The following is a 25,623-nucleotide window of genomic DNA, read 5'->3' on the forward strand; positions in this document are numbered from 1 at the left end:
CTGTGTGACACTAAAAGTTACATATTTCAGTTCTTCACTTGGAAGAATACAAACCCAGTGGGGCCCTTAGATCTTCAGGAAGCAGTCAACTGGTAGAACCTCGAGTCAGAACCAAACAAGGTGAAGCTGCTGGAAGCAACTTCATAACCACGTTCACATCTGAAGTCTGAAAACTCAGCTGTTCTCCTGTGCCTTCAATTGATCTGTGTCTCTGCTGCACCTATATTTCCTTTGTTGAATTTGAGGCAACTTATTACAGCACTGTAACTGTGTTTCTGGTAAATCCATCTATATTGTAATTAACTTCATCCAATTTAAATATTCACTGTATTTGAACTTATGTTTTTCTGATTTTATTACGTATTGCTGATGCTTTTCTGAGTCTTTGTAAAGGACTGTGAATTGCCTCTGTAATTAAGATGTGCTTTATAGATAAAGTTGCAGTGTTTTAATGCAGTGAGTGAGCCAAATGCAGACATTCACAATTCTGTCAAGAACCAAATTCTTTTATTTGAATTTTCAGAAAATAAACTATTTTAAACATTAGATAAAATGTGATATAATATTTTATCCATATTGACAATCAGTCAACAGCTGCAAAATATCTGCTCTGAATCAAATCCTAAAAACAAGCATGCGTCCCACTGAGACGCCCCCAAATAAAACTTAGATCAGATAAAGAAAACAAACTATCATTTATGATCTCTACAAAATATAACAAAAAAGCAAATCAAACCCAGTCTGGGATAAACATACATGAGTGACAACTGAAAATGTAGTAAACAGTCTAATTAAAATGAATGAGAGACTAAAGCAGTAAAAAGTCCAGCAGACTTGTTAAGATGCTCTTTCTGTGTTAAAGTCTAAATAAAGGTTTAGTTTAAGACAGTGTGGCGGCTTTAATGAGTTCAGTGAATCAAAAATAATATCTGGTTTGTTTCTGTGATTAATGATAATAATGATAGACATCAACTTACAGCTAAACTTATGGAAAACATATTTGATTAACATTTGTCGAAGCCATCACAAATTTCCCAGCGAGCAGAACTCCCACAGCAGAGTCAGGACAAGACTTCCTGGTATTTACAGTTAGGTGTCTTACTTGAAATCATATCAGTAGAGGACAGAATCTGTTGTGTCTCTGTCCTTCCTGTCTGCCTACATGTCTTCTGTTCCCTCCTCTATCTCTGTCTCTGTGTCCCTCTGTCTCTGCCTACTTGAAGCTGACTGTGGATGTGTTGTCACCACTGATACTGCCATACTCCTGGTTTCATTGCTGTCCATTCTGCAACAACACACAGCGGCCAAAACCCTGTCTATGGCACCTTTCCTCATGAAAACATACAGAACTAAGTCTGCAAGAGGACTCAACCTACGAAACACATGCAACAGGATGTAGAGAATAGAATTCACTTGTTTCTGTGCCAGGGACCAAATGATGCTGGGCAGGAACAGCAGCATGTAAATCAGCAGCACCAGGACCAACATTCCTACAATTCGTCGTTTTTCATCAGATGGGACCGAGTTGGAGGCAGACAGAGCTCTGAGGGTCCCACCCAGGAAGAATGTGAGCAGTGGGAGGGGAAGAAGGCGAAATATGGCAAAGGTGATGTCTCTGATACGATCATCTGAGCAAAAAGAGACAGTGAGGAAACAGAGAGCAGGAAGGAGCCAGACCACGACACAGACCAGCACGGAGATCTCGATGGTTCGTCTGAAGCGGTACCACAGTGGGCAGGCGATGACCAAATACCTGAAATACAAGACAGACACAGCTTCAGAATTCTGCAGTCCAACAAAGGTCAGACAGAAGGAGCTCCACACATACTGGACAGACAGACAGTTACCTTTCCAGGGCGACACACACCATGAAGCCAACACTGGCCCCCAGACAATAGCGATGCAAATTCTTGAAGATGTCAATTACCCCTTTTTCAGGTTTTGCCACCGCAACGATCATGCAACAGAACTGAATGATGTCAGAGATGAGAAGGTTGATGATGTAGATCGGAGCAACATGATCATTTCTCACCTGCAGGAAAAAGAAAAGTAAACAAGCAGCTGTCAACATGTTCTGAACTCCACCTCCTCCAAAATATGTCATCGTCCTCTGCCCAGCAGCTGCAGTCAGAGCCATTTATAAATGTCAGTCTTGTTACTACAGTGATTGGCCAGTGTGTCAAATCCAAGGACCAGATGTGCTGCAGCTTTTGCAGCTGTTTTTCAGACACAGATATGATGCAGTCTGTCTCAAACACATGTGCTGTGTTTATCAAACAGAGGGTCCAGACTGGAGTCTGTTTGTCATGTTTGTGTTTGCAAGGTAAAACTCCCTCTTCATTATATATATGCATTTGATATAACCCTCTGAGGCCCGCAGTTGCAAAATTAAAAAAGAAAAAACACACAACAGAGTCAGTGGCTCCTACTGTTTATCCTTCCACTGCTATTGGACTGCTATAAATGTGATTATAGGTCCGGCCATGTGGTCATGAGCTCACACAATCTGCGGACTTTCAAGCTCATCTCTGTTTCATTAGAGCAGATTTGTCAAGATTCAAGTTAATAAAGTGCATTGAGCATTTTTGTGATTATTACATTTATTTATTTAATGTATATTTGTACAAGTATGTAGTACACATACATGCCACACACCACAGCATTTATAGCCTAAGTTAATTTGCAACACCCGTCCCTAGCTGTGTCTGAAGATACAAAAGACTCAGTAACAAGAACACAACAGTGCAAAGTGTAAACATCAATAAAAATACAGACAGAACAATACCTGACACAAACTGTAAAAAATAACTAGCACCATAGAATAGAAAGCACCAAATTAGTCGTGACTGCATAAATGATTCAATTTCAAAAACTGTTTCGGTTTGAGTTAAAAGTCATCGGTATGAGGATCCAACTTGACTTCTGTACGTAAAGAATTCCACGCAATTTCCACCAGAAGTTCTAAGTGGAACCACAAAGTCACCGAGCCTGATTATGTATGCATTTATGGATGAGTTTGAAATTGGCAAAATTAATGAAATTATCAAAACTTAGTATATTTAGTTTCTGCTTCTCGAATTTTAGCTGTGAATCTAATATGAAGCCGAGGTATCTTACCTCTGAGACCTGTTTGATATGTTGTCCATTTATTTTTAGATTTAAGTCATTAGCTTCTGTTAATGAGTGAGCCCTGGCAGAAAAGCAAACTGACAATGTTTTGTTATTACGTGAGAGACGTAACTTTTCAAACCATGCTGCTATGGCCTGTAAGTGACATGACAGCTGTTTGGGAGCTGCCAGAGCAGTTTTTGCAGATACATATACGATTGTATCATCTGCATACATCTAAAAAACCTGCTCCAACGCATGATTGTGGTGAGTCATTAATGTATAAGCTAAATAGAGGCAGACCAAGAACAGAACCTAGAGGTACTGCTGTTCTAGTCTGTAAAAAAGAAGATCTATCATCATTAATTATAACACTGTTCTCAGTCAGACAGATAAGACTGAAACCACTGTAACGTTTGGTTGAATGAGGAAATTATGATTTAAAGTATCAACAGCTTTTTTAAGGCCAGAAAGGGGATGTAGATAATTGTTTCTGCATTTATCAGATTTGATTTTCAGCTTGTTATGTCTTTGTTGCAATTTTACAACACTGGGTCAGAGTGGTAGTCAATAGGGAACTGCCCATTGTTCCGACCATATTAAACCCATTGTTCCGAAGTCCCATTGTTCTGAAATCATCATGATGCCCTGTGGTTAAGGTCTGGTTAGATTTAGGCACAAAAACCACTTGGTTAGGGTCAGGAAAAGATCATGGTGTGCGTTAAAATGAAAAAGAAAGTGGCAAACACATAAGCCGTGAGCCTGCTTTGCCTCAAGCCTTTCCCAGCTGACCCAGAGCCGGTCGCGGTGCACCATCAAGGCAGAAATACGCCCACCGGGAGCCGTTAAGCACCGCGGACTGTCGGACTAATGGGATGTCGGACCAATGACATGGACCCAGTCAATATAGCATTTGCAACGTACACATACAGTACAGGCCAAAAGTTTGGACACACCTTCTCATTCAATGCGTTTTCTTTATTTTCATGACTATTTACATTGTAGATTCTCACTGAAGGCATCAAAACTATGAATGAACACATGTGGAGTTATGTACTTAACAAAAAAAGGTGAAATAACTGAAAACATGTTTTATATTCTAGTTTCTTCAAAATAGCCACCCTTTGCTCTGATTACTGCTTTGCACACTCTTGGCATTCTCTCCATGAGCTTCAAGAGGTAGTCACCTGAAATGGTTTTCCAACAGTCTTGAAGGAGTTCCCAGAGGTGTTTAGCACTTGTTGGCCCCTTTGCCTTCACTCTGCGGTCCAGCTCACCCCAAACCATCTGGATTGGGTTCAGGTCCGGTGACTGTGGAGGCCAGGTCATCTGCCGCAGCACTCCATCACTCTCCTTCTTGGTCAAATAGCCCTTACACAGCCTGGAGGTGTGTTTGGGGTCATTGTCCTGTTGAAAAATAAATGATCGTCCAACTAAACGCAAACCGGATGGGATGGCATGTCGCTGCAGGATGCTGTGGTAGCCATGCTGGTTCAGTGTGCCTTCAATTTTGAATAAATCCCCAACAGTGTCACCAGCAAAACACCCCCACACCATCACACCTCCTCCTCCATGCTTCACAGTGGGAACCAGGCATGTGGAATCCATCCGTTCACCTTTTCTGCGTCTCACAAAGACACGGCGGTTGGAACCAAAGATCTCAAATTTGGACTCATCAGACCAAAGCACAGATTTCCACTGGTCTAATGTCCATTCCTTGTGTTTCTTGGCCCAAACAAATCTCTTCTGCTTGTTGCCTCTCCTTAGCAGTGGTTTCCTAGCAGCTATTTGACCATGAAGGCCTGATTGGCGCAGTCTCCTCTTAACAGTTGTTCTAGAGATGGGTCTGCTGCTAGAACTCTGTGTGGCATTCATCTGGTCTCTGATCTGAGCTGCTGTTAACTTGCCATTTCTGAGGCTGGTGACTCGGATGAACTTATCCTCAGAAGCAGAGGTGACTCTTGGTCTTCCTTTCCTGGGTCGGTCCTCATGTGTGCCAGTTTCGTTGTAGCGCTTGATGGTTTTTGCGACTCCACTTGGGGACACATTTAAAGTTTTTGCAATTTTCCGGACTGACTGACCTTCATTTCTTAAAGTAATGATGGCCACTGGTTTTTCTTTAGTTAGCTGATTGGTTCTTGCCATAATATGAATTTTAACAGTTGTCCAATAGGGCTGTCGGCTGTGTATTAACCTGACTTCTGCACAACACAACTGATGGTCCCAACCCCATTGATAAAGCAAGAAATTCCACTAATTAACCCTGATAAGGCACACCTGTGAAGTGGAAACCATTTCAGGTGACTACCTCTTGAAGCTCATGGAGAGAATGCCAAGAGTGTGCAAAGCAGTAATCAGAGCAAAGGGTGGCTATTTTGAAGAAACTAGAATATAAAACATGTTTTCAGTTATTTCACCTTTTTTTGTTAAGTACATAACTCCACATGTGTTCATTCATAGTTTTGATGCCTTCAGTGAGAATCTACAATGTAAATAGTCATGAAAATAAAGAAAACGCATTGAATGAGAAGGTGTGTCCAAACTTTTGGCCTGTACTGTACATGTGGACACTGCACCCTTTGTGTTTACTTATAGAAAAAGCATCAGCTTCTGGCATCAGGCAGAAACATGGGTGTTCTCAAATATCTTGTGGGATGCTTGTTGCATTGTTCAGGGACAGGTGAGAATGTTCCTGAATGTGAGGATGTAAGTTCCTATGTATGATAGGCAGAGAGCACAACAGGTTAGTCAGACGCTGTTGTTTGCATCCAGTGATATGTGTAAATAGGGTTAGGGTTAATTTGCATTTGAATTATTCCGCATGGAAAATACTTCATTCTTTTAATTCTTCATATTCTTTTTAAAATTAATAAATTACCATAAAAATGATTGTTGTGTGATTATTATTCATGATTTATACTGTTATGGTGCTGAATAAGCAATCAACCCTGCAAGGGAACCTTTAGTTGTTCTGTACATTTGTTCAGACAATGTTCTTACAAATACAGGCATTTTGTTCCCAACTCAGGCAAACATTTCAATTTTACATTTTCCTAAAAAGTTACTGAAAAGTAAAACATTTAAAACCCTTTTGTTATCAGAGGCCTCCAACAACATCTGGATGAAAAATGTTTTGCTCATTTTTGCTCTTGAGGTGTCTGTTCATTAGATGTACATTGATGCTGATTATTTTTAGTATGCTGGCTGACTGTAGTGTTAGTGGCTGCTGTCCACCCATATTGCTGCTCTTGAATGTAAGGATGAATCCATCATTCTAACTGTGTTGTAGAGCCTACAGCTCTAAGATGTAAAGAGGAATCCATGAGTCTGTCAAGATACAAGGGGTTATCTACAGGATACCTATGTAACAGAGTTAAAAATGCACCTTATTAATTATTATCTATTTGTGTTTGTGAATTTTGTCTCATTGAGATGATTTTGTTTATTGCTATTTCATTTTGGAAACAACCTTATGCCTTTTGTACCTCCTGAGTTTCTGTAGCTCCCGACTTTCGGCAGCTCCTCCCCTCTTTCAGTGTTGCCAACTTAGCGACTTTGTCGCTATATTTAGCGACTTTTCAGACCCCTCTAGCGACTCTTTTTCAAAAAAGCGACTAGCGACAAATCTAGCGACTTTTTCTGATGTTATTGAAGACTTCTGGAGACTCTGTTGTGAGAGCACGTATCATTCTTAGTCTTCTCAACGGGCAGCGGATGCTGCCGTGAGCTCTCTCGCCCCAAAGCACTCACAGACGGCCCAGTCCTCCCTCCCAGCTGCAGTCAGAGCAGGAGACGTTAACCCCTCCACATCCAGACTGCAAGTGAATCGCACATGCGCGGAACCGCCGCTGGCTGATCTATCGCTCTGATCCCGACCTGGTTTACAGTCAGGGCGGGATGTAAATGTAAAATTTTCTTTGTCTAATATAAATCACTGAAAAAAGGTTCATTTGTAGTTCTAAACATATTCAGGGTGTTTTTTTACTCAGTTTTTGTCTCTCTCACGACGTTGTTCCTCTCTCCTACAGCAGCCATTACAATTACATGCATATGGACAATTATGCAAATTAGGCGATGACGTCATTTAGCGAGTTCTAGCGACTTTTAGGACAGCCAATAGCTACTTTTCTTACTGAGGAGTTGGCAACAGTGCCCTCTTTCCCTCACTTTGCTGTCTTGCGATGCTGAGGGTGAGTGTGTGGAAAAACGCTGTTGTACTATTTTATTGTTTTCTGTGGAAAATTGAACCATTTACATAGTAACCTTGATGTACATTTACCATAAGTGCTGTGGTGTTACCCAGCTGGTTTTATGTTGTTTTGACCGCTATTTTAGTAGGGTTTTTTTTATGTTTTCATGAAACTTTCTTGGCGCTATTTGTGCTGTAGGCTGCCATCTTGTGCCCGGTGACTAACATAGCGCTGCAGAGATTTAGCATTGATTTCCAAGTGTAAATCTCTCCATTTTGTATGTTTAGGGAGCAGATAGATGCAGGAGAGAGGCCAGAAGACAATTAATGTGTGAATATTGTCCTTTGCAGGTATGTGGTTTTCCTCTAAGCTGTGTAATTTTTTTTTGATTGTGTTTCACTCAAACCCCTTTGCACTTTTTTATTTTGACCACAAGGTGGCACTGTTGTTCAAACTACAATGTTTTTCATAGTTTAAGTTTGGAAAGAAAAACATGTTTCCTGCTGTTTTAATAGCTCTTGCTCAGAAATGTAGTGTATCAGGAAAACTGACCACGTCCGTTACACATACATATATGGTAACTGTATGGCACATTTGTCATGGGAGACTAAAGGTCAACTGCGCTGCTTCCCGTAAGGAACATTGAGAGGTTCCTGCTCCCTTTTGTAAAGATTCACGGGTGGTTTACTGTGAAGAGTAACCCGACTGGTGTCAGTTTTGTTATTATGCAGAGAATTTACGTTGAGAAAGCTACATGAAGAAACTAAAGGAATGTTATCAGTTTGTTCTGCACGGACAGAACTTCCTGAAACTGGAGAAAGGAATGACCACTTTTGGTTAGGAGGATGGCTTTGTATCTCATTATGTTAGCAGAGATGAGCTAATATTATGAATATGAATGAGAATGTCTTACAGGATTTAAAATGAGGAGTTTGGGTGGACAACAACAGAGTTTCTATTTTCGGCTGAACCTCTCAAGCTACTGCAGAAGCTTGATCTGATACTGGCTTACTAAAATAAAGTTCTCTTGGTCCAAACAAGCTTGTATCAGCGGAGTCTTTCCTTCACCATCATCTCACCATCTTTTATCCTTGCAAAAAGAAAGGCCTGATAAACTACACTCTCAATGGGTCTGTCATTAGTTTAGCAGTTATTTAGTCATGAACCAAAGCATTAATTAAATCAATTTTTGACCTGATGATGGCGCTAAATGAAAATTTAATCACAAAAGTTGTGTTAAAGTTATTCAACCTAGTAAGTTATTGCTGTAAAGTTCTTACAACACTTCATCCCAGCCCCCTGACACCTAACACCCAACCCAGATCAAAATCCTTTACAGAGAGACACATACAGGAAACACATGACACAAACAGGAAATAAAACTCAGTCTTTAAGTTCATACCTGAGAGTAGAGAGCATAGATGGCCATGAGGGTCAAAGGCAGGCCGATACTTAAGATTACGCATGTCACCACATTTATGATGAATTCAGCTTCTGCAGCGTGACCAAAGGTGTCAAACGAGGGAAAGACACTGTAATAGTCATAGAAGTCACTGTAATAGTCATAGAGGTCACTGTAATAGTCATAGAGGTCACTGTAATAGTCACTGAAATAGTCATGGAAGTCACTGAAATTAAAGTGGTCAAAGATGATGTTGCTGTAGTAGTCGCTGTTGTCCTGTGAAGTGTTGTTAATGTGTAAATCTTCCATTCTTCAGAGTGAAACCTGTAGTTGAAGAGATCAGGTTATAGAAAGGCAGCATGTTGTTTAATCTCTGCCTGACATTGGTCAGTGACATCACCAAAGCTGTGAGCTGCAACCACACGCACGCATGCGTGCGCGCACACACGCGCACACTTTATATTAATGTACATTTGTTTAGGACGTGTTGTGTCTTCTGTACTCGATGCCTCACTACTTGTTGAATGATCCTCTGCCCTCTGATTAAGGATGAGGAGGGTTACATGACAGATGAATTCACTTTATGAACCATCTGTATTATCTTTTGTGTACAGATGCTGCCTCTGACTTGTGACGTCTACCAACATTTATTATGAATATGTTTCAGGGACCCTTTATTGCATGTCATGTCCACCAGACGTCACCAGACACTTTTCACCGGGACACATGCCTTGGTAAACATACGCTGTACCCCTGTAAAAAATCCCAATTAAATTTCATAAATAAGCCCATTTTTGTTATTACTGAATATCCGTATTCATTACTGAATATCCGTAGGGCTACGCTACGACAATAGCATGGGCACAAACCACGGAGTAAGGCCGGCACTGCATATCAAAGAGTGGAGAGGCTGCACTTGTAGGCATTGGGTGCGTCTGTGCATATTCAGTGAATGGAGCGCACATGAAGCCTAGTGTTGACAGCTGCTCACACATGTCAAGTAAAGCTGAGGGGTAGTATATAATACCACTACACACTGATGGATTACCGTCATCATGGACATAAGGAAATTCTTTTTGCAGAACAGAGGAGGCAGGGACAGACAGGGAAGCAGCAAGGAGAGATGAGAATGAGGGAAGATCATCTGGTGAAAAGTCTAGTGGTTCAAACTGTCTGTTGTGTTGATGCCAAAAACATCAATCTCGCAAATCGCGACCCCAAATTAAACTATGGCTAGTTTAGGTTCACTTTAGATACAGTCGGAAATGCCATTTTATTGGCAAAGGGAAAGACACCTAGCATAAGCCTACTGTCCATTAGGGCTGTCATGTGTTTGCTTGCTCGTGCACTGCGCCAGACGTTTGTGGAAATTGGACCAGGTGGGCTGTGGGCGGGCTAGTTTAAAAAGCTAGCCATCAGGGGAATACCTTTTCAGACCATATCAGGTACTCTTAATTTAAGATTTTGACTTTTCTGGGTAATATTCCCTCTTGTAGAAGAATTTCTTTATTACATTTATTGTGCTACAGTAAGACTGAAAAGTTCAGTAGCTGGACTGAAATGTTATTATTTGCATATACGTTCTTTATTTTGTACCTGTTGATTTGTAAGATTGTAAGACTGTGTAAATCATTTATTTTGGTAATATTCCCTCTTGTAGAAGGCTTACTTGATTATGTTTGGTGTGCTACAGAAGGAGGAATTGAAAGGTTCAGTGGCTGAGCTCCAGTGTTTTAATTTGCTTACAGATAAAGCTCTGTTAAACCTGTTGAGGTTCATGCAAATATAATCAAATGTTCTCATACATCCAGTACAGGCTGACTTTCTGTACGTCATACATCTTACCATAGCGCTTCTGCAAGTTTTGTATGTTTGAGTGGCATTTATATTTAGTAAGTATTGTAAATCTTATGTGTGTTTGTGTGTGTGGAAGAGGGGAGTCGGCTTCTGACTGTGCCCCTGCATAGCTGTGTGCCTAGCAACGCCCCTGATGTCCACCTCTCTCTGTCCTTATGTCCTGTCTGTCTCTGCTGTCTCCTCCCAATAAATGTTCTTATTTTGCACTTAAAGAAGCAACAGACAGCATATTTTCCTAAATATATCATGATGAAAATAATGTGGGTTGCACAGGGTAGTGTCCACAGTAAAATCAGACTATCAGTGTTTACATAGGTTACTGTGCAATCTTTGCAATAAGCTTCTGCCACCGGTGCTGAAATTTCATGGAAAAAATCTGCTTTACGGCAGGAAACGCGTCGTGTATTGTGAAACTGGTCGGTCAGCCAATCAGGGACTGGAGCTGGTCCTTATGAGGAGTTGGGCATGAGATAGTTGAGTCACGAGCACAATGGCAGACGGACAAAGTTTGGAGACAAGTGAAAAACGGCCTAGCAAAAGAAAAGGAGCTCCTCTGTGTGAGGAGGCAAAGAAGAGCAAAAAGGAGAGTGATAAAAGAAGAGGAAAAACAAGAGTAAACCTCAGTCAGGCGTTCAAGAGATGGAGGGAGCTCCGTGACCAAAGAGGCTTCAAAACCCATGTCCAGCTAGCTTTCTTTCTAATGGATCAGTAAGTAACACGGCTAAATGTTAGCTAGACCAGAGAGGACTGTACTGTACTGGCTGCTAGTTCATTCCTAGCTGGCCAGCATCGCAAATCGCCGCAACCAGGGAGCGGGTAGCGAGTGTTGGTCGGCTGACATCCTGGTTGCCATTCTACGGCAGCCCTCGGACAGTGATACCCCCCTCCCTTCCTTCTGTTCTCTTCTCACGGAGGCAGCTATCCACGGACATCGCCCAGCTAAGTTACGCCCAGCTAAGTGAACACTGGACTTTGTTTCCCATTCAATTTGAGCTCCAACCGGCCGCATGGTTTCCATACGGTAGCGTTTATTCTAGAATGGGGACTGTTTACATGTGCATATTGGTATAATTCCACTGTGTCTACTGTTGTTTGTACTGATACTGTACATATTGGTATCATTTACTGTGAGCTGTTTGTACTGGTACTGTGCATTCTGCTATAATTATTTGCATTATTATTTGTTTTTTCTTCAGATTAATCTGATAATTGTTGCTCGGTCTCTTTACTCATTTATTCAGTAGAGTGTCCACACACCTTCTCATTCTACATATACATAGAGGTATACTGGTGGCTTTACAGCCTACATTTTATTCATTATCTCTGATCCCCACGCTCAATTTGGTCGTTGCCACAGTGCGACGCAACACCACTGACGCTAGGTGGCGCCAAGCTTAAAAAAAAATGAATCCTATCTGTTGCCTCTTTAAATATCATGAATGACTGCAGTTTCTTGGGTTCCTGACATGTCCTCAACAAACATACTGTCACAACACACAAGTCTTTTGCATATCATATCTTTCCTATCATTTCCCGGAAAACTGCAAACATCATTGAAACTACCTCTCTGGTTTTTAGTAAACATTTTCTAAATATACAGATTCCATTCCTGAAATGTAGATAGATTTTTCTCTTCATTTCACATACTGTATCTTTTATAAATGTGTTTATTTCCAGCTATTTTCTAAAGTTGGTTTAATTCTCTGCTGTCTCTTTGTCACACACACACACACACACACACACACACACACACACACACACACACACACACACACACACACACACACACACACACACACACCTTTACGTTTCTTAAATGTCCAAATGATATGTAAAAGGACTTCTTCACCCACAAAATGACCATTTGTATATCAGTCACTTGCAGCATGTCATGTTTAATTCTTGACGAAAACCTGTTTTTGGAGTCTGTTCACTGTGGAGACGTGTGAGAGAAACAGAATAATCTTAGTGATTTAAAGTCATGGGGGTCTGTGATTAACAACGCTTAACTCCTGCAGTCTAATCCAAGTCTCATTTATCCAGCCTTACACATGCATTTTTACTAAAATGTTACAAGTTAAAACACTAATGGATAAACAGTCTCATGCACACCTGGGCAGGTAACACTGGAGGCATGTCAGAAACTCTCTTTACAATTTCAAGGTAACACAGGGTGAGTAATTATACAAAGGGTCATCTTGTGGAGAAAGTAATTGTTTAACAGGTGAGAAAAGACAGATTAAGTAAAATGTAACAGCAGTAAACCACACTCTTGGTTAAAAGCTGCATATTAATCTTTAAGACTGTTTACAATCTGTACAATCTGCACAAATTTTAGATGAAACAAAGTGATGTAAGAAAATGTACCTTTGACAGCTCTGAGACCATAGTGACCTGGATGAGTTCCCTTCGCCAAGTTTGCTGTTTTGTCCCTCGCATCCAAACAGTCTACAGTCTATATGGTGGATGGTGGCGTGACTAACAATTTCATGATAATCTACATCTGCTTCCACAAATAAAAGATGGGCAGGCATGAACACCGTGCATCATGCAAAGTACACGAGAGGGGCAGGTTTAATTAACAAGAGAGACACACGTATACTCCTGATAACATCAGCCAGTTCATAACATCTGTTCATAGTAACGATAATTCTACTAATCCCATGCTCGTTTCTCTCTCTCCATTTACACATCCTTCTTCTTCACCTAATCTTTGCTGTTTTATTCATGTTTCTCACACTTCAGATTTGAATTTAAGGGAAGCAAGAGGAGGGACTTACTGTAACCAGCTGGTATGCAGAACAGTTTGCATGTTCATTTGCATTGCTGCTCTCTTCGTTTTGTATCAATGCATTTATTGTTTTTATGTATTACATTATTTATAGAATGAGAGAAATAATAAAACATGCTGCAGGACCACAGCCTTAATGAGCTTCCTTCACCAGAGGAAGGACAGTGTGTCAGCAGGAGGTTCCACAAGTTGTACTTTGTGATATTTAAGACTGTTGTGGGTGGCACTCTTGCTATAAGTTATGAGGCTGCATGATTTCTGAATGCTTATGTCTTCCTCCATAAGTTTTCGGTGTTGTTGTTGTTACTGCTGTAGAACTGCTGGACACAATCTTTCCTCCATCCATCCCTTTTCATCCGCTTATCTGGGACCGGGTCTCGGGGGCAGCAGACCAAACAAAGCACTCCAGACGCCTCTATCCTCAGCAACGCTTTCCAGTTCCTCCTGGGGGATCCCAAGGCATTCCCAGGCCAGATGAGATATGTAACAATAAATGTCTTCTACAGTTCACAGCCTCTCAAAAGTGCCCCTAAACTATTACTGCAATATTATGGGAAACCATTTTGGATTTTATGAATCACAGCCTCTCAGCTACTGCCAGTGTGGCCTGAGTGGAAACAAGACACAACATAGACAAAGTAATAGAATCCTCTGAAAGGCACATACCTTTGTCTGTATAATAGCAGTTAAACAGGTCCATGATGGGTAAAGTAAAGTTAGCTGGCATAAGAACTGAAGAACAAAGCTGACGGGGCATTTTCAACATTTACTGTAAAAACATGAATAATAGCTGCCACAAGATGTCAGCAGAGCTTCATGTTTCTTCACACTGACATCACACGACGAGGGTCTCATCAAGAAATGAGGACTTCTGCTTCTTAATACTTGTTGAATGCCCCTCAGGACTTCTTGTGTTTGACACCAACAGTGTCAGTATGATCACACAAGAGCCGGGATAAAGTGTGACAGTGTGGAGACATGAAAGCAGCTCATACACCACTTTCCAACATGGACACCAGTGTCCATGTTGGAAAGTGTTCCTTCATTAACCAAATGTTAGACTGTTTTAATTTGTTCTGTTAAACACCAGATAGCCCGAACACTGAGGCCCCTCAGTTGTTTCACAGGTTCATGTTAGTGTGTTAGAATGAACAAACAGAGCTCCTGAAAGAATGTTGGAGCATATTTAACATTTATTAAAAGGATAAACCTCAAATAACTTGTTCTTCTTCCATTGGTGTGATTGTGAGTAAGCATGGTTATCTCCTTTTTAGCTAATTATGCCATTCCCTTCTTTGTGTGTGGAAAAGTCCAGTGTAATGCTTATTTTTATTATTATTTTTATTATTTTTATTATTATTTTTATTATTATTATTATTATTATTTTTATTTTTATTATTATTTTTATTATTATTATTATTTTTATTATTATTTTTTATTATTATTTTTATTATTATTTTTTTATTATTATTATTTTTTTTTATTATTTTTTTATTATTATTATTTTTTTTTTATTATTTTTTTTTATTATTTTTTTATTATTATTATTATTTTTATTATTATTATTATTATTATTATTATTATTATTATTATTATTATTATTATTATTATTATTATTATTATTATTATTATTATTATTATTATTATTATTATCTAGGTGATTTCTCAGCAGGCATGTTTGCATGTTGAATCTTGCTCTTCACTGGTTCGCATTCATTTTTGCTTGGCATAGAGCACTGTAGAGCCCAGTTGAGAAGAGGCAGCAGTGTGAGCAGGTGCCAATGGAATAAAAAAAAAAAGTTAAAACTGAGGGCCAGGCCCATTTCATACTTTTACACCTCGTTTCGAGTGCCCCTCTGCCACTCAGAAGAGAGTTACAAGAGACAGTGGTTGAAAACTTCCCCTATGAAATGGAACAACCCTTCAAGACCCTGATATGTCATCAGTATGCTGGAATGGGATTTACATAAACAGGCATACCAACAAACCCCAGACTTTCACCCATCCTGTGTGAATGTAGAGCCAAACCATGATGGCTTTTTTGATGTGCGTTTGTTGCACAAGGAAATTATTGGGACCTCAGCCACAAGAGAGAGGCCTTCACAAATCCAGTCCAGTAACTGTCAAAGGTGTAAATCACTTCCAAAATTCAAACTCTTGCTCCCTACTGGGCGACAGCGGCCAGATCCAGGTGGAGTCAGGCAGAATTCCCTCTGGCGTCACCAAGACTTTAATTGCCACCGCACCATTGCCTCCCACTATCCCCCTGTGTGACGAGCTGCTGGAAGGGCGCCAAGGCTTTCTGTGTGCAAGTTACTGCTAGGGAGCACTTCAAATGTGTGAATTTAACCGACCTAGGCCGCCCTTTTTCTTGACTCGGATGAAGAAAGACACCTTTTTCTTTTTCTTTAAACACCCCGCGGTTCAACATCTGCAGTTTGGAGAAAGTTTGAAGAAACCCCCACCAAGGCCCCACTTCTTCAAACAAGTGGACTCCGCTGATCCCTCTTTTGCCCCTATCATCCTGCTGTAGAATGCTACAGCTCTCCCTTATTCTCCCTTACACACACACACACCCCACACACACAGTTTGATCTCGCTGGACGCCATCTTGTGCGCACTTTAAAGGAGCGCATGAGGTCAGTGGTATGACCCATTGTCGTTGCTCTAATCTCCTGCCTCACGCTTATCAGTACTTGGTAACGTGTTCCACTTGCATGTTGCTGCTCCTAGTTAGCTAGTTATAGTGTAGTATGTCTATTAATCCGAGAGCTTATTGTTTAATTGTTAATTGTTTTAATAAACATTTGTGACTTTACTAGAGAAGTCCTCTGTGGTTCTTTGTGCATTGATTATTGTATCAACAGGTGGTTGTAACGGTCAGTGCTCTGGTTCACACCTTCTAGGTTATCTGATTGTTAATATTCACATACATTACCAAACTGAGACGAGGACTTCCTCTATTTGACTAAATGCTGGTTGGTCATTGATCCCTGCATCTAGGGTGGTGCCTCGGAATCATTAATTTACATTAATAATTTATTTTCTTAATTACAATTAGTAATTAATAATCAATAACCAACCTGCCTTTAGCAAATCCCAACAAAATAAACTTAAACTAATAAGGTGTTATACCAACATGAAATAGACTGTATGCATCTAACGAGCAGAAACTACATTTCCTGTGAAAACAGAAGTGTATTTATAAAAGACACTACACATGTAACAGACGTAAATTTACATGGCGTCCCAGAATGTCAACAGATGCACCCAGGGTGCCTTGCACAGCCCATTCTCATTCCGAAGTCTTCAAATATCGCTGCTTTGTCAGTGGTTTTGGTGTCGGACACCAATGCCAAAAGCCACCTTTTTGGCAATATGATGGGTGGAATTTCACCCTGGAGCCCAGTGTTCATTTCCTGTGTGAATGTAGAGCCAAACTATGATGTTTTTTCTAAACCTAACCATGTGGGAGTGACAATGTGTTGCTTTAACAGAATGGTATTTACTGCAGATCCGTTTTACCTTTCACCTCCACATTGTTATGTCCCCAATCAAGGAGATCCTAGATGTACATTAAGTGTGACTCCCCACTCTCATTGCCACAAAAGGCCAGCTACACTGAAATATGTCAGAGACAGCAGCTCATTTAAAACTTTAGATATGCCAGGCCATGATGTTTTTGTAAAACCTAACTACGTGCTTTTGTTGCTAAAACCTGAGGAAATAAACCTTTCAATTAAGTGTTTTACCTGCATTGTAAATTTATTTTGAAAAGACACAATGTAAGTGCAAACTGACATGCTGTCCATTGCGTCCAAAAGAGATGCAGTAGGGTATATTGTGTGTCATATTTTGATGTATAGGTCCACAAAGCGGCCATATTTGACAAGTTGAGATGAGAACGTGTTGTCTTGCGCTTTTTATACTACAGTAATTGTCCGGAGCATCACAGAATGCAGCCACCTGGTGCATCTCATGTCAGTGAGTGTGGGCCAGTGATCAAGCGTTGGTGAGTGATGAGCCAGGCATTGGTGTTTCTGTGCACGGGACGAGTGAAATATTCTTTTCTGATATGTGATCAGTTTTCCATTTGTACTGGGCCAAAAACGTCCTTGCTCAAACTCTAAACCTGAAAATGGGCCTCACAGAGATACAAGTACAAAAGCAAACACACAGGACAATCCAGAGCTTGACCTTGGAGTTTCCCAGGAGCAAGACAGAGCACAAGAGAAGATTAGAGGCAGTTTAATAAACTCTATTAAGACTCTGCTGATTGGCAGTCATGTTGCTACTCTGTCCATCTTTAAAGTAGTGCTCAGCTTTCATCTGGCCCAGGCACAGTCCCGTCCCGCAGACCTCTTCTCCCTCCTACCTGTCAATCACCTCCGGCTCTGGTCGCGGCTCCAGCTGTCTGACCCTCCACTGCCTCAGCTTACCCATCACCTCGCCTCAGGCAGCAAAACCAATTAGTGTCTGATAGTAAAGCAGAGACCTGCTCCCTAAACTTCTCAGCTCTGTTTTTATTTCCTCCTCTCTGTGGCCACAAAACAATCTCCACCACTGACCCACGGCACCACAGGTCAAGTGGAGAGATTTCTGGAGATACAATAATGTTTTTGTGCTTCACTGTTCATGGAAAGTGAAAAATAATTTTCCAGTTAATGTTATCAAAATTCTGTTTTGTCCTTCTGTGCATTTGAGGTATTTTGATATTTACTGACTACACTTTCAGGGCCTGGATGTATTAACATGACAAATCGTTTTTTCCAGCCCTCTAAATGGAGATGAAACCAAATAATAACGGTCCTTTTGAATCTGTTTGTTTGCTTCATCGGCATTTATTTGTGTCAAAATGGGCTCTTTTGTTTCCTGATGAGTCACTGTGTGGTTTTGCATTTGGCTGACAGAACAAGATGAGCTGCTGCGATTGTTTCCATTGGACAAAACCCAACACGGCGAGTAACAAAAACAATAACACCATCCTCTAATGTTTCTGTCTGAATCATCTCATCAAAAGTTCCCACTCCTATTAACGTTACAGAAGCCAGCAATTAAGGCCAATCTCACCGCTTTGTGGGAACATTTAAATTTCAAAAGGCTGAGTGGAAGTTTTGCTCACCTGCACTGATAACTTTGTTTTTCCTCTTTCTGTCTGACTGACAGCTGAGCAGCTTCAGGAGAAGACAGACCGTCGTTGCTCTGAGATAAAGAGGCCTGCAGGTCATTCAGATTGTCTGGAAGTAAATTATATCAGCTGTGATGTCTATATCATTTAGACAGCACCATGGTGATGAGTGGTAAGGAAAGGTTCATGGTTATAGTGTGTGATAATTCAGTGCAGGAGGTGAGAGGTCAGGCTCAGTACAAAGCAGAGACTCTGCGGTTGAAGGGATTGAATATCAAGCTGAATGGTACTTTCACACAGGTCAGATTCTTGACGTCCTTTCTGTCAGCAAGATACGCAGCCGGTTGCCATTAGGGGTTATGGGGGCACAGAGCATGTGAGCAGAGCGGACCAGGTGAAAATTTCCACTCCTCGCTTGCAGACCTGTCACTTTGCGCCGGTCGTCAGCTCCGCTTGGTTCTGCGCATTCTTCGCTCCTGCAATCTTCTATTCACAAATAAAACATGAGCTTGGTAGATTCTCCGGGGAAGCCCTCTCTGCAGTTAGGGACCGTTCTCCACGGTACCGCTGTCGGCAGGGTGGAAATAAGTCAAAGTGTGGAGGAGACGGACCAGGTTAAGCGGCCGCTGCTTCTCTTCTCAGTTTCTTTTCTGAAGTACACAGTAAACTCCATAGTTTTGAAAGAAAATATTGCGCAGGTGCAAAGATGCATTCTGGGTGGGGCATGAGCAACCGGAGCGAAATTGGAGCGAGATATAAGGCTCCGCTCCACCTTTTAAAAAAAATAGCCGCTCCTCGGTCAACACAAAATCCTCCCGCTCCCCGCTCAGCTCCGCTCACATGCTCTGTGGGGGCAGAAGTCTAACTAGGGCAGATGGGAGGGGTAGATGGTCCAACAACCACAGACTTTCCCTAGACCCAACCACATGCGTGTGTTGGCCAAACATAACCATGTGCAATTGTCATTGAAGTTAAAAAACATCAGTTGGTGGTGTTGTACCAACATAGTGCTTTTATTTTGAAAGAGACTGTATGCAAACTGTACATTTCCTGTGAAAACAGAAGTGTATTTTTGAAAACAGACAATGCATGTAACAGGCTGAAGTTGACACGGCGTCCCAGAACGTCAACAACCAACACACCCAGGGTACCTTGGACGTCATATGTGGACGTGGAAAGTCCATGACCAAACGTGGACATGTGACGAGGTCACAGCAAGCATGGGTTGCAAAAATTGTATCAGTGCATTTTGGCTTTGCTGCCTATGATCACTTGACATTAACCACTGTTGCTCCATTTCACTCATGTTGGGAACCGAGCTATGCAAAATAAACTTCACATCATGGCCACAATAACTGCCTGCTGTTGGGTCATAAAGGCCGGGGTACGTACTTGTGCAGCAGGGACTACAGTAGGATTTCCAACATGTTTTCCAGCAGTTTCAGTTCAGTTTTTTATAGGTCCATCAACAGAAATGGTCTGACAACATGGCAGAGAAGTATGTGGCGGACAGATAAACAAAAGATGTTACTCCTTCAGGCTGTGACAACTCCACCAACAGAACCTCATACCTGTGTGTCTGAAAATATGACAGCTTTGCTTCTTTTTGTTTCCCCCATTAGAGAAGAGCACAGTGACAGTGAAGTTGTTTTAGGATTTGAATAAATAAAGCGTGAGGGAAGCCTCATCATGGTCTGTGGGTCATCACTAAACAGGAAGTGAGTGGCAGCCAATGGAGCCTGATGACAGGGTGCAGGCAACATCTTATAAAGAGTAATGTACTGTATGTCTCTGTGTCAGTCAGACTGGTTGAAATGTTTCACCTTTACATCACTGGCTGGCTGCACCATTGCTGCTCCCACTCTGCGGTCACCTGATAGTTTGTTAGTGACAGAGTGGTCTACAGAAGGTTCATTATTGCACTCTCATTGCTTTGCTGTGACGTTATGTACGTACATTTAAATGGGAGGCTGAAGATCACTGTTGTCTGCCTGTTTTGCAATACTTGATTCTTTCTTTCCATGTTCTGGAAGCAAGGCCACCAAGTCCTCTTTACACTGGAAAACTTTAAATCAAGTCTTCAGTCAAGGCGCCCATTCAGAATAGCTGTGTGATCCATTTACGTTGCTAGGAGCGGTGAGACTCAAGATGATGTTGTAAAATGTCGGAACTTCCTGTTTAAATTGGCGGTACGTGTCCCCGTTTCCACCATTTAAAAAGCAGACGTTGCTACTGCAGACAGTTTGCTTTCACCTCGAACGTAGCAAGCCTTTATTATTAGCAACACTGCTAGCTACTTTCACCAACACCAACTGATAAAACACATACGACATTCCACGCACAGCAACACATCATAAAGCATTCCCATAATGCATTACAATGTGTACGAGTCATTAAAATGAGACTCAATTTTGACTCAGTTTTGCTAAACAGTAAAAATAAGAGTAAAGAGCAGAGCCACTTATGGTAAATATAGGGCGCAGCCATCTTTGCTTTTGTCAGTCTTTCGGAACTCGTAGTCCTCTGAGTTCATACAAGACCGCTACTGGTAGAACCGCCTCAAAGAGGCGTGTCATGACGTATCGCTGCATAATTTTGCACAGCTTCCCGTCTTTTCTACTAGCGGTAAGATCTATATGGAACAGCCCATAATAAAAAGGTCCAGTGTGTCAGATTTCAGTAATCCTCTCCTGTAATGACATCTATGTTTAAATCCCGTGACAGTTTTTTTTATCAGTCACTGTCCTGTGACATTTATATAACTTTGCAACCGAAATAAAGTCACGGTCCTTCTGCCTGCTCTAAGATTAAAAAAAAACAAAAAAAACACGTCATCTCATTTTAAGCAGCATTTCCATTTTGTTTTCTTCAAATATTACTTTATAATTCTCGTTCTGTTTTTTATTGTACTACTTGTCTGGGCTCCTAGTTGATACTTCAAAGTTGTTTCATGTCATATACATCTTTCAGTCTCCCTGCTGGGAGCCTGCCTACAGCTTTGGTTTTGTTCATTGCCGCCATTCATGTCGTGTTATATGTGCTGCTCTATGGCCCTGAACATCAGAGTTGTCTTCACAAGTCTTGATTGTAAAATTATGTGATCTGTGCTCAGTATTTCAGGTCTGCATTTTCTGAGCCTCTTTTAGGAAGTCAAGTCAACTTTATTTATGGAGCACATTTAAAAACAACAATCGTTGATCAATGTGCTTTACAATGGACACAATTATGCACAACCAAGAAAAATAACCAGACAGTAGAGTTCGCCTTGAACAAATTCAATGAAAAAGATGAATATCAATCAAAATGTTCCCAAAAGCTAAGGCAAAGAGATGGGTTTTTAGCCGGGCTTTGAATATATTTATAGAGGGTGAGGATCTAACTGTTTGTGGCAGGCTGTTCCACAGTTTCAGACCAACAACTGAAAAAGCTCTGTCACCTCTGGTTTTTAACTTTGTAAGTGGGATAGAAAGCAGTGATTTGTCAGTGAGGGGACGAGAGGTGGAATAGGGAGCGAGGAGTTCTGAAATATAATCTGGTGCTGGTCCATGCAGTGCTTTGAAAACAAATAAGTCTTAAAATCAATCCTATACTTTACAGGTAACCAGTGAAGCGAGGCCAATACAGGGGAAATGTGATCACTTCTCCTGGTACCAGTAATGAGTCTTACTGCTGCATTCTGAACGAGCTGCAAGCGTGACAGAGCTGACTGGTTGATGCCGGTGTAGAGGGAATTACAATAATCTAATCAGGAGGAGATGAAAGCATGAACCAGAATTTCTAAATCTTTTATGGACAGAAATGACCATGACAACTGAGTTGATCTGTTTATCAAATTTAAAGCCAGAGTCAAAGATGACACAAAGATTCTTTACATCAGATTTTAAATGGGAAAACAGAGGGCCAAGAGCACTGGTAACAGAGGCAGAAATGTCTGTAAGGCCAAAGATGAGGACCTCAGTTTTGTCATGGTTCAGCTGGTGAAAGCTTCGTGCCATCCAAGATTTTGTCATTAATACAGAGTAGTAGTGAATTTATGCTGCAAGGATCTGATGGTTTCAAAAGGGAGGTACAACTGGGAATCATCTGCATAACAGTGATAAGATATTGTATTTCCTTAGTATAGAGCCTAATGGAAGCATGTATAATGAAAATAAAAGTGGGCCTAAAATGGTGCCTTGGGGAACACCATAGGAGATGGGAGCAGAGGAGGAGTACACATTACCGATTTGGACAGAGGCTGAGCGGCTTTGGAGGTAGAAAGCAAACCATTGAAGAGCCAGTCCCTGAAACATCCCTCTGGAGTATCAAACATTTAAAAGGTATAAAGCAGCCTGAAAATGAGACAGACAGAGAGAGAAGGAAATTAACATTATAAGATTACAGTCTGAATTTTTGTTGTAGATTATTGTAACACACACACACACACACACACACACACACACACACACACACACACACAAACAAACAATAGTGAACGAGGGTTTGCAGCATGTCCTCAGCAGCGAAACAAAATGCAGGTAATTTCAAGAGAATCAGGTGGCTGAATCACCACCAGGGAATCTCTCTGTGGTGAACTGAAAACAAAGAGGAAGGAACGATGGAGAGGAAGAGGCAGACAGACGGTGACAGAGAGAGAGGGAGATCAGAGTTGTCAAGGTAGACAAAGGAAAATAAGAACAAACTAACTTTTCTTCTTTCACCTTTACTGTCTGTCTCTGTCCTTCTCATCACAGCTCCCTTTCTTCTGAGATCATGAAAACGCTGATGCTTCTTTCAAAAGGTGCCAAAAATATATTCTGCTGTTTCAACCCGAGCTAATCGTTAGATTTCTGATGTCTGAAGGACTTAGGGTCAAAATATGAAACATTTCTATGTAGGATCACATTTATTCTTTTGGTTGTTTTGATTCATTTGTAATATGTGTCAGTGAGATAAGTGTTCATCTCTTCTACTGGCTCTCCTTCCTTCTGTCAGCTCTGTCTATCTTCATACTGCCTCTCATTCATTCTTCAGCCTGCAGGATGATCAGCACAGTCTTTCAGATGCATCATAACATTTCCAAAGTGATGTACCTGAGATTACATGTATATGAGCGGAGTTTCTCATCAGAAGGTGGAGGTGATGATGGATGGCGTCACACCAACAAAAAGCGAGACGTTTTATAGAGGAGTTCGGGAAACTTTCAGTCCTGTTGGTAACAACAAAATGTTTGTTTTTTTACAACAAGGAGTCAAGACACTTCCAGCAGTGTTCATAGTGATGAAAACAGGTATTTTCTAATAAGAGTTTGGGACATTTCAAGCCGTGTTTGTAGCAACAAAATCAGGTATTTTTTGTAATGACAGTTTGTGACGTTTCCAGCCCTGTTTGCAGAGACATAAGTGGGTATATTTTAACACATGTTCAGGACACTTCAGCATGTTTGTAGCATCAGAGTCTGTGTTTTTAATGAGAGATATGGATATTTCCAGGCATGTTTGTAGTGACAGGCATATTTTTATTTTTTATTTAATAAGAGATCAACATTTCCAGCCGTGCTTGCAGAGACAAAAGTGGGTATGTTTTATGAGAAGTATGAATTATTCCAGGTGTTTAACAAGAGTGCATTTTATAGCAACCAAACCAGGTATATTTAGTCAAAACATGGTTTTCCTAACCTTAGCCAAGTGGTGTCATTTTTACCTTCCATGGTCCATGATCAAATGTCGGCATGTGACAAGGTCGGAGTGAGAATATGTTGTTTGGTTAGACTCTTTGATGCAGTTTGGTTGATAGACAACTTTATTACTTAACTATTAACAGGAACGTAAACTAAATTGTTGAAGCTAAACTGAACTAAATTATTTAGCATAGGGGCAGCACGGTGATGTAGTGGTTAGCACTGTCGCCTCACAGCAAGAGGGTTCCTGGTTCGGGAGCCCTGTTGTGCGGAGCTTGCATGTTCTGCCCGTGTCACCGTGGGTTTTCTCCGGGTGCTCCAGCTTCCTCCCACAGTCCAAAGACATGCAGGTTGGGGATAGGTCAATGGGTGACTCTAAATTGTCCTTAGATGTGAGTGTGAATGGTTGTCTGTCTCTATAGCCCCTTTTACACTGCCAGATTTTCGTCGAATGTTGGGCCGTTTTGCCAGCCAGCTGCGAGTGTTTAGACACACAGAGCCGGATTGGCGAGTTGATCCGAGGTGCCCAACTTTCCACCTCGTAGGGTAGACATATTGGTGGAACCCTTTTAGTTTAAACAAATCGAGGCGGCCTTCTGCAACAGGAGGGGCTGTTGGTGACTTGTGGGAGGAGCTGTTGATGACGCCACACGTGCGGGTCACTGGCGGTGGATAAACAGGAAACAGCTGATAGCAGGAATTAGCGAGCAGCTAGTAGCAAGAGAGAAACACAAACCTGACAGACACTGTAAAGATGAGCAACTGGGGAGACAAGGAATTGTGCGCCCTCCTTGTCCTCGCAAACGAAGAGGCCATTAACCGTCAGATGACGGGGACGGTGAAGAACGGGCCGACTTATGAGAGAATCACCGAAGGACTGACCAGCCACGGCTTCCCTCCCACGTCACTGTTTACGTCACACGCTGAGCTACACGTTTTGTTACTTGCTCACGCCCCCCATTGCCCCGAAAAAGGCACATTCTGTATAAACAAAAGTAGGTAGGCGGCATTTTGCTGCACTCCCCGATTTTGTTTTTATACTGCCAATGCTGAAAAAAGACTGATTGGGCTTTCCTGCAAATTTGCACAACTCCTATCTAAAAAGGGCTTATGTGTCAGCCCTGTGATAGTCTGATGACCTGTCCAGGGTGAACCTTGCCTCTCGCCCAATGTCAGCTGGGATAGGCTGCAGCCCCCCGTGACCCTCAAGAGGATAAGCAGTTACAGAAATGAATGAATGATTAGCATATCGATTTAAACATTTTTATTCCTCATTTCTGCCACTGTCATAATTGAACATACAAGCAGACCAGCTGGTAGATTTTATTTACTGAGAAAGTAAATATGTGGCATCAACCCAATGATCACAGTAAGTAAAAAAAAACAACTTTGTTACCAGCTTCCTGTGGCCCTCAGCTTAGTATTTTGGAAGGATAATGAGGCCGGTTGCTTGACTTCCTTTTGAGACATGTACTTTATAACTGTTTA

The 25,623-nt window shown here is 41.3% G+C and overlaps 1 protein-coding gene across 1 annotated transcript; it reads right to left on the reverse strand.

Annotated features, from left to right (window-relative positions):
* Positions 1–603: 603 nt before the first annotated feature.
* LOC117248564 (G-protein coupled receptor 4-like) lies at positions 604–13,174 on the reverse strand. The gene is made up of 4 exons (XM_078160803.1): positions 12,925–13,174; positions 8,701–9,024; positions 1,848–2,032; positions 604–1,753 (listed from the first exon to the last, which is right to left on the reverse strand). Exons 2-4 carry the CDS (start codon positions 9,007–9,009, stop codon positions 1,159–1,161), a joined length of 1,089 nt encoding a protein of 362 aa, XP_078016929.1. The 5' UTR covers positions 9,010–9,024; positions 12,925–13,174; the 3' UTR covers positions 604–1,158.
* Positions 13,175–25,623: the final 12,449 nt, after the last annotated feature.

This window comes from Epinephelus lanceolatus, chromosome 17, assembly GCF_041903045.1.
Source record: "Epinephelus lanceolatus isolate andai-2023 chromosome 17, ASM4190304v1, whole genome shotgun sequence".
NCBI classification, from domain to species: Eukaryota; Metazoa; Chordata; class Actinopteri; order Perciformes; family Serranidae; genus Epinephelus; species Epinephelus lanceolatus.

Bases quoted from the DNA above. Each gene is read 5' to 3' on its own strand.
- LOC117248564 (XM_078160803.1), bottom strand. From the start codon at position 9,009: ATGGAAGATTTACACATTAACAACACTTCACAGGACAACAGCGACTAC. The intron at 2,033-8,700 runs GTATGAACTTAA...TTTTTCCTGCAG, and splicing joins TCTATGCTCTCTACTCTCAG to GTGAGAAATGATCATGTTGC. The intron at 1,754-1,847 runs GTAACTGTCTGT...CTTGTATTTCAG, and splicing joins GTGTGTGTCGCCCTGGAAAG to GTATTTGGTCATCGCCTGCC.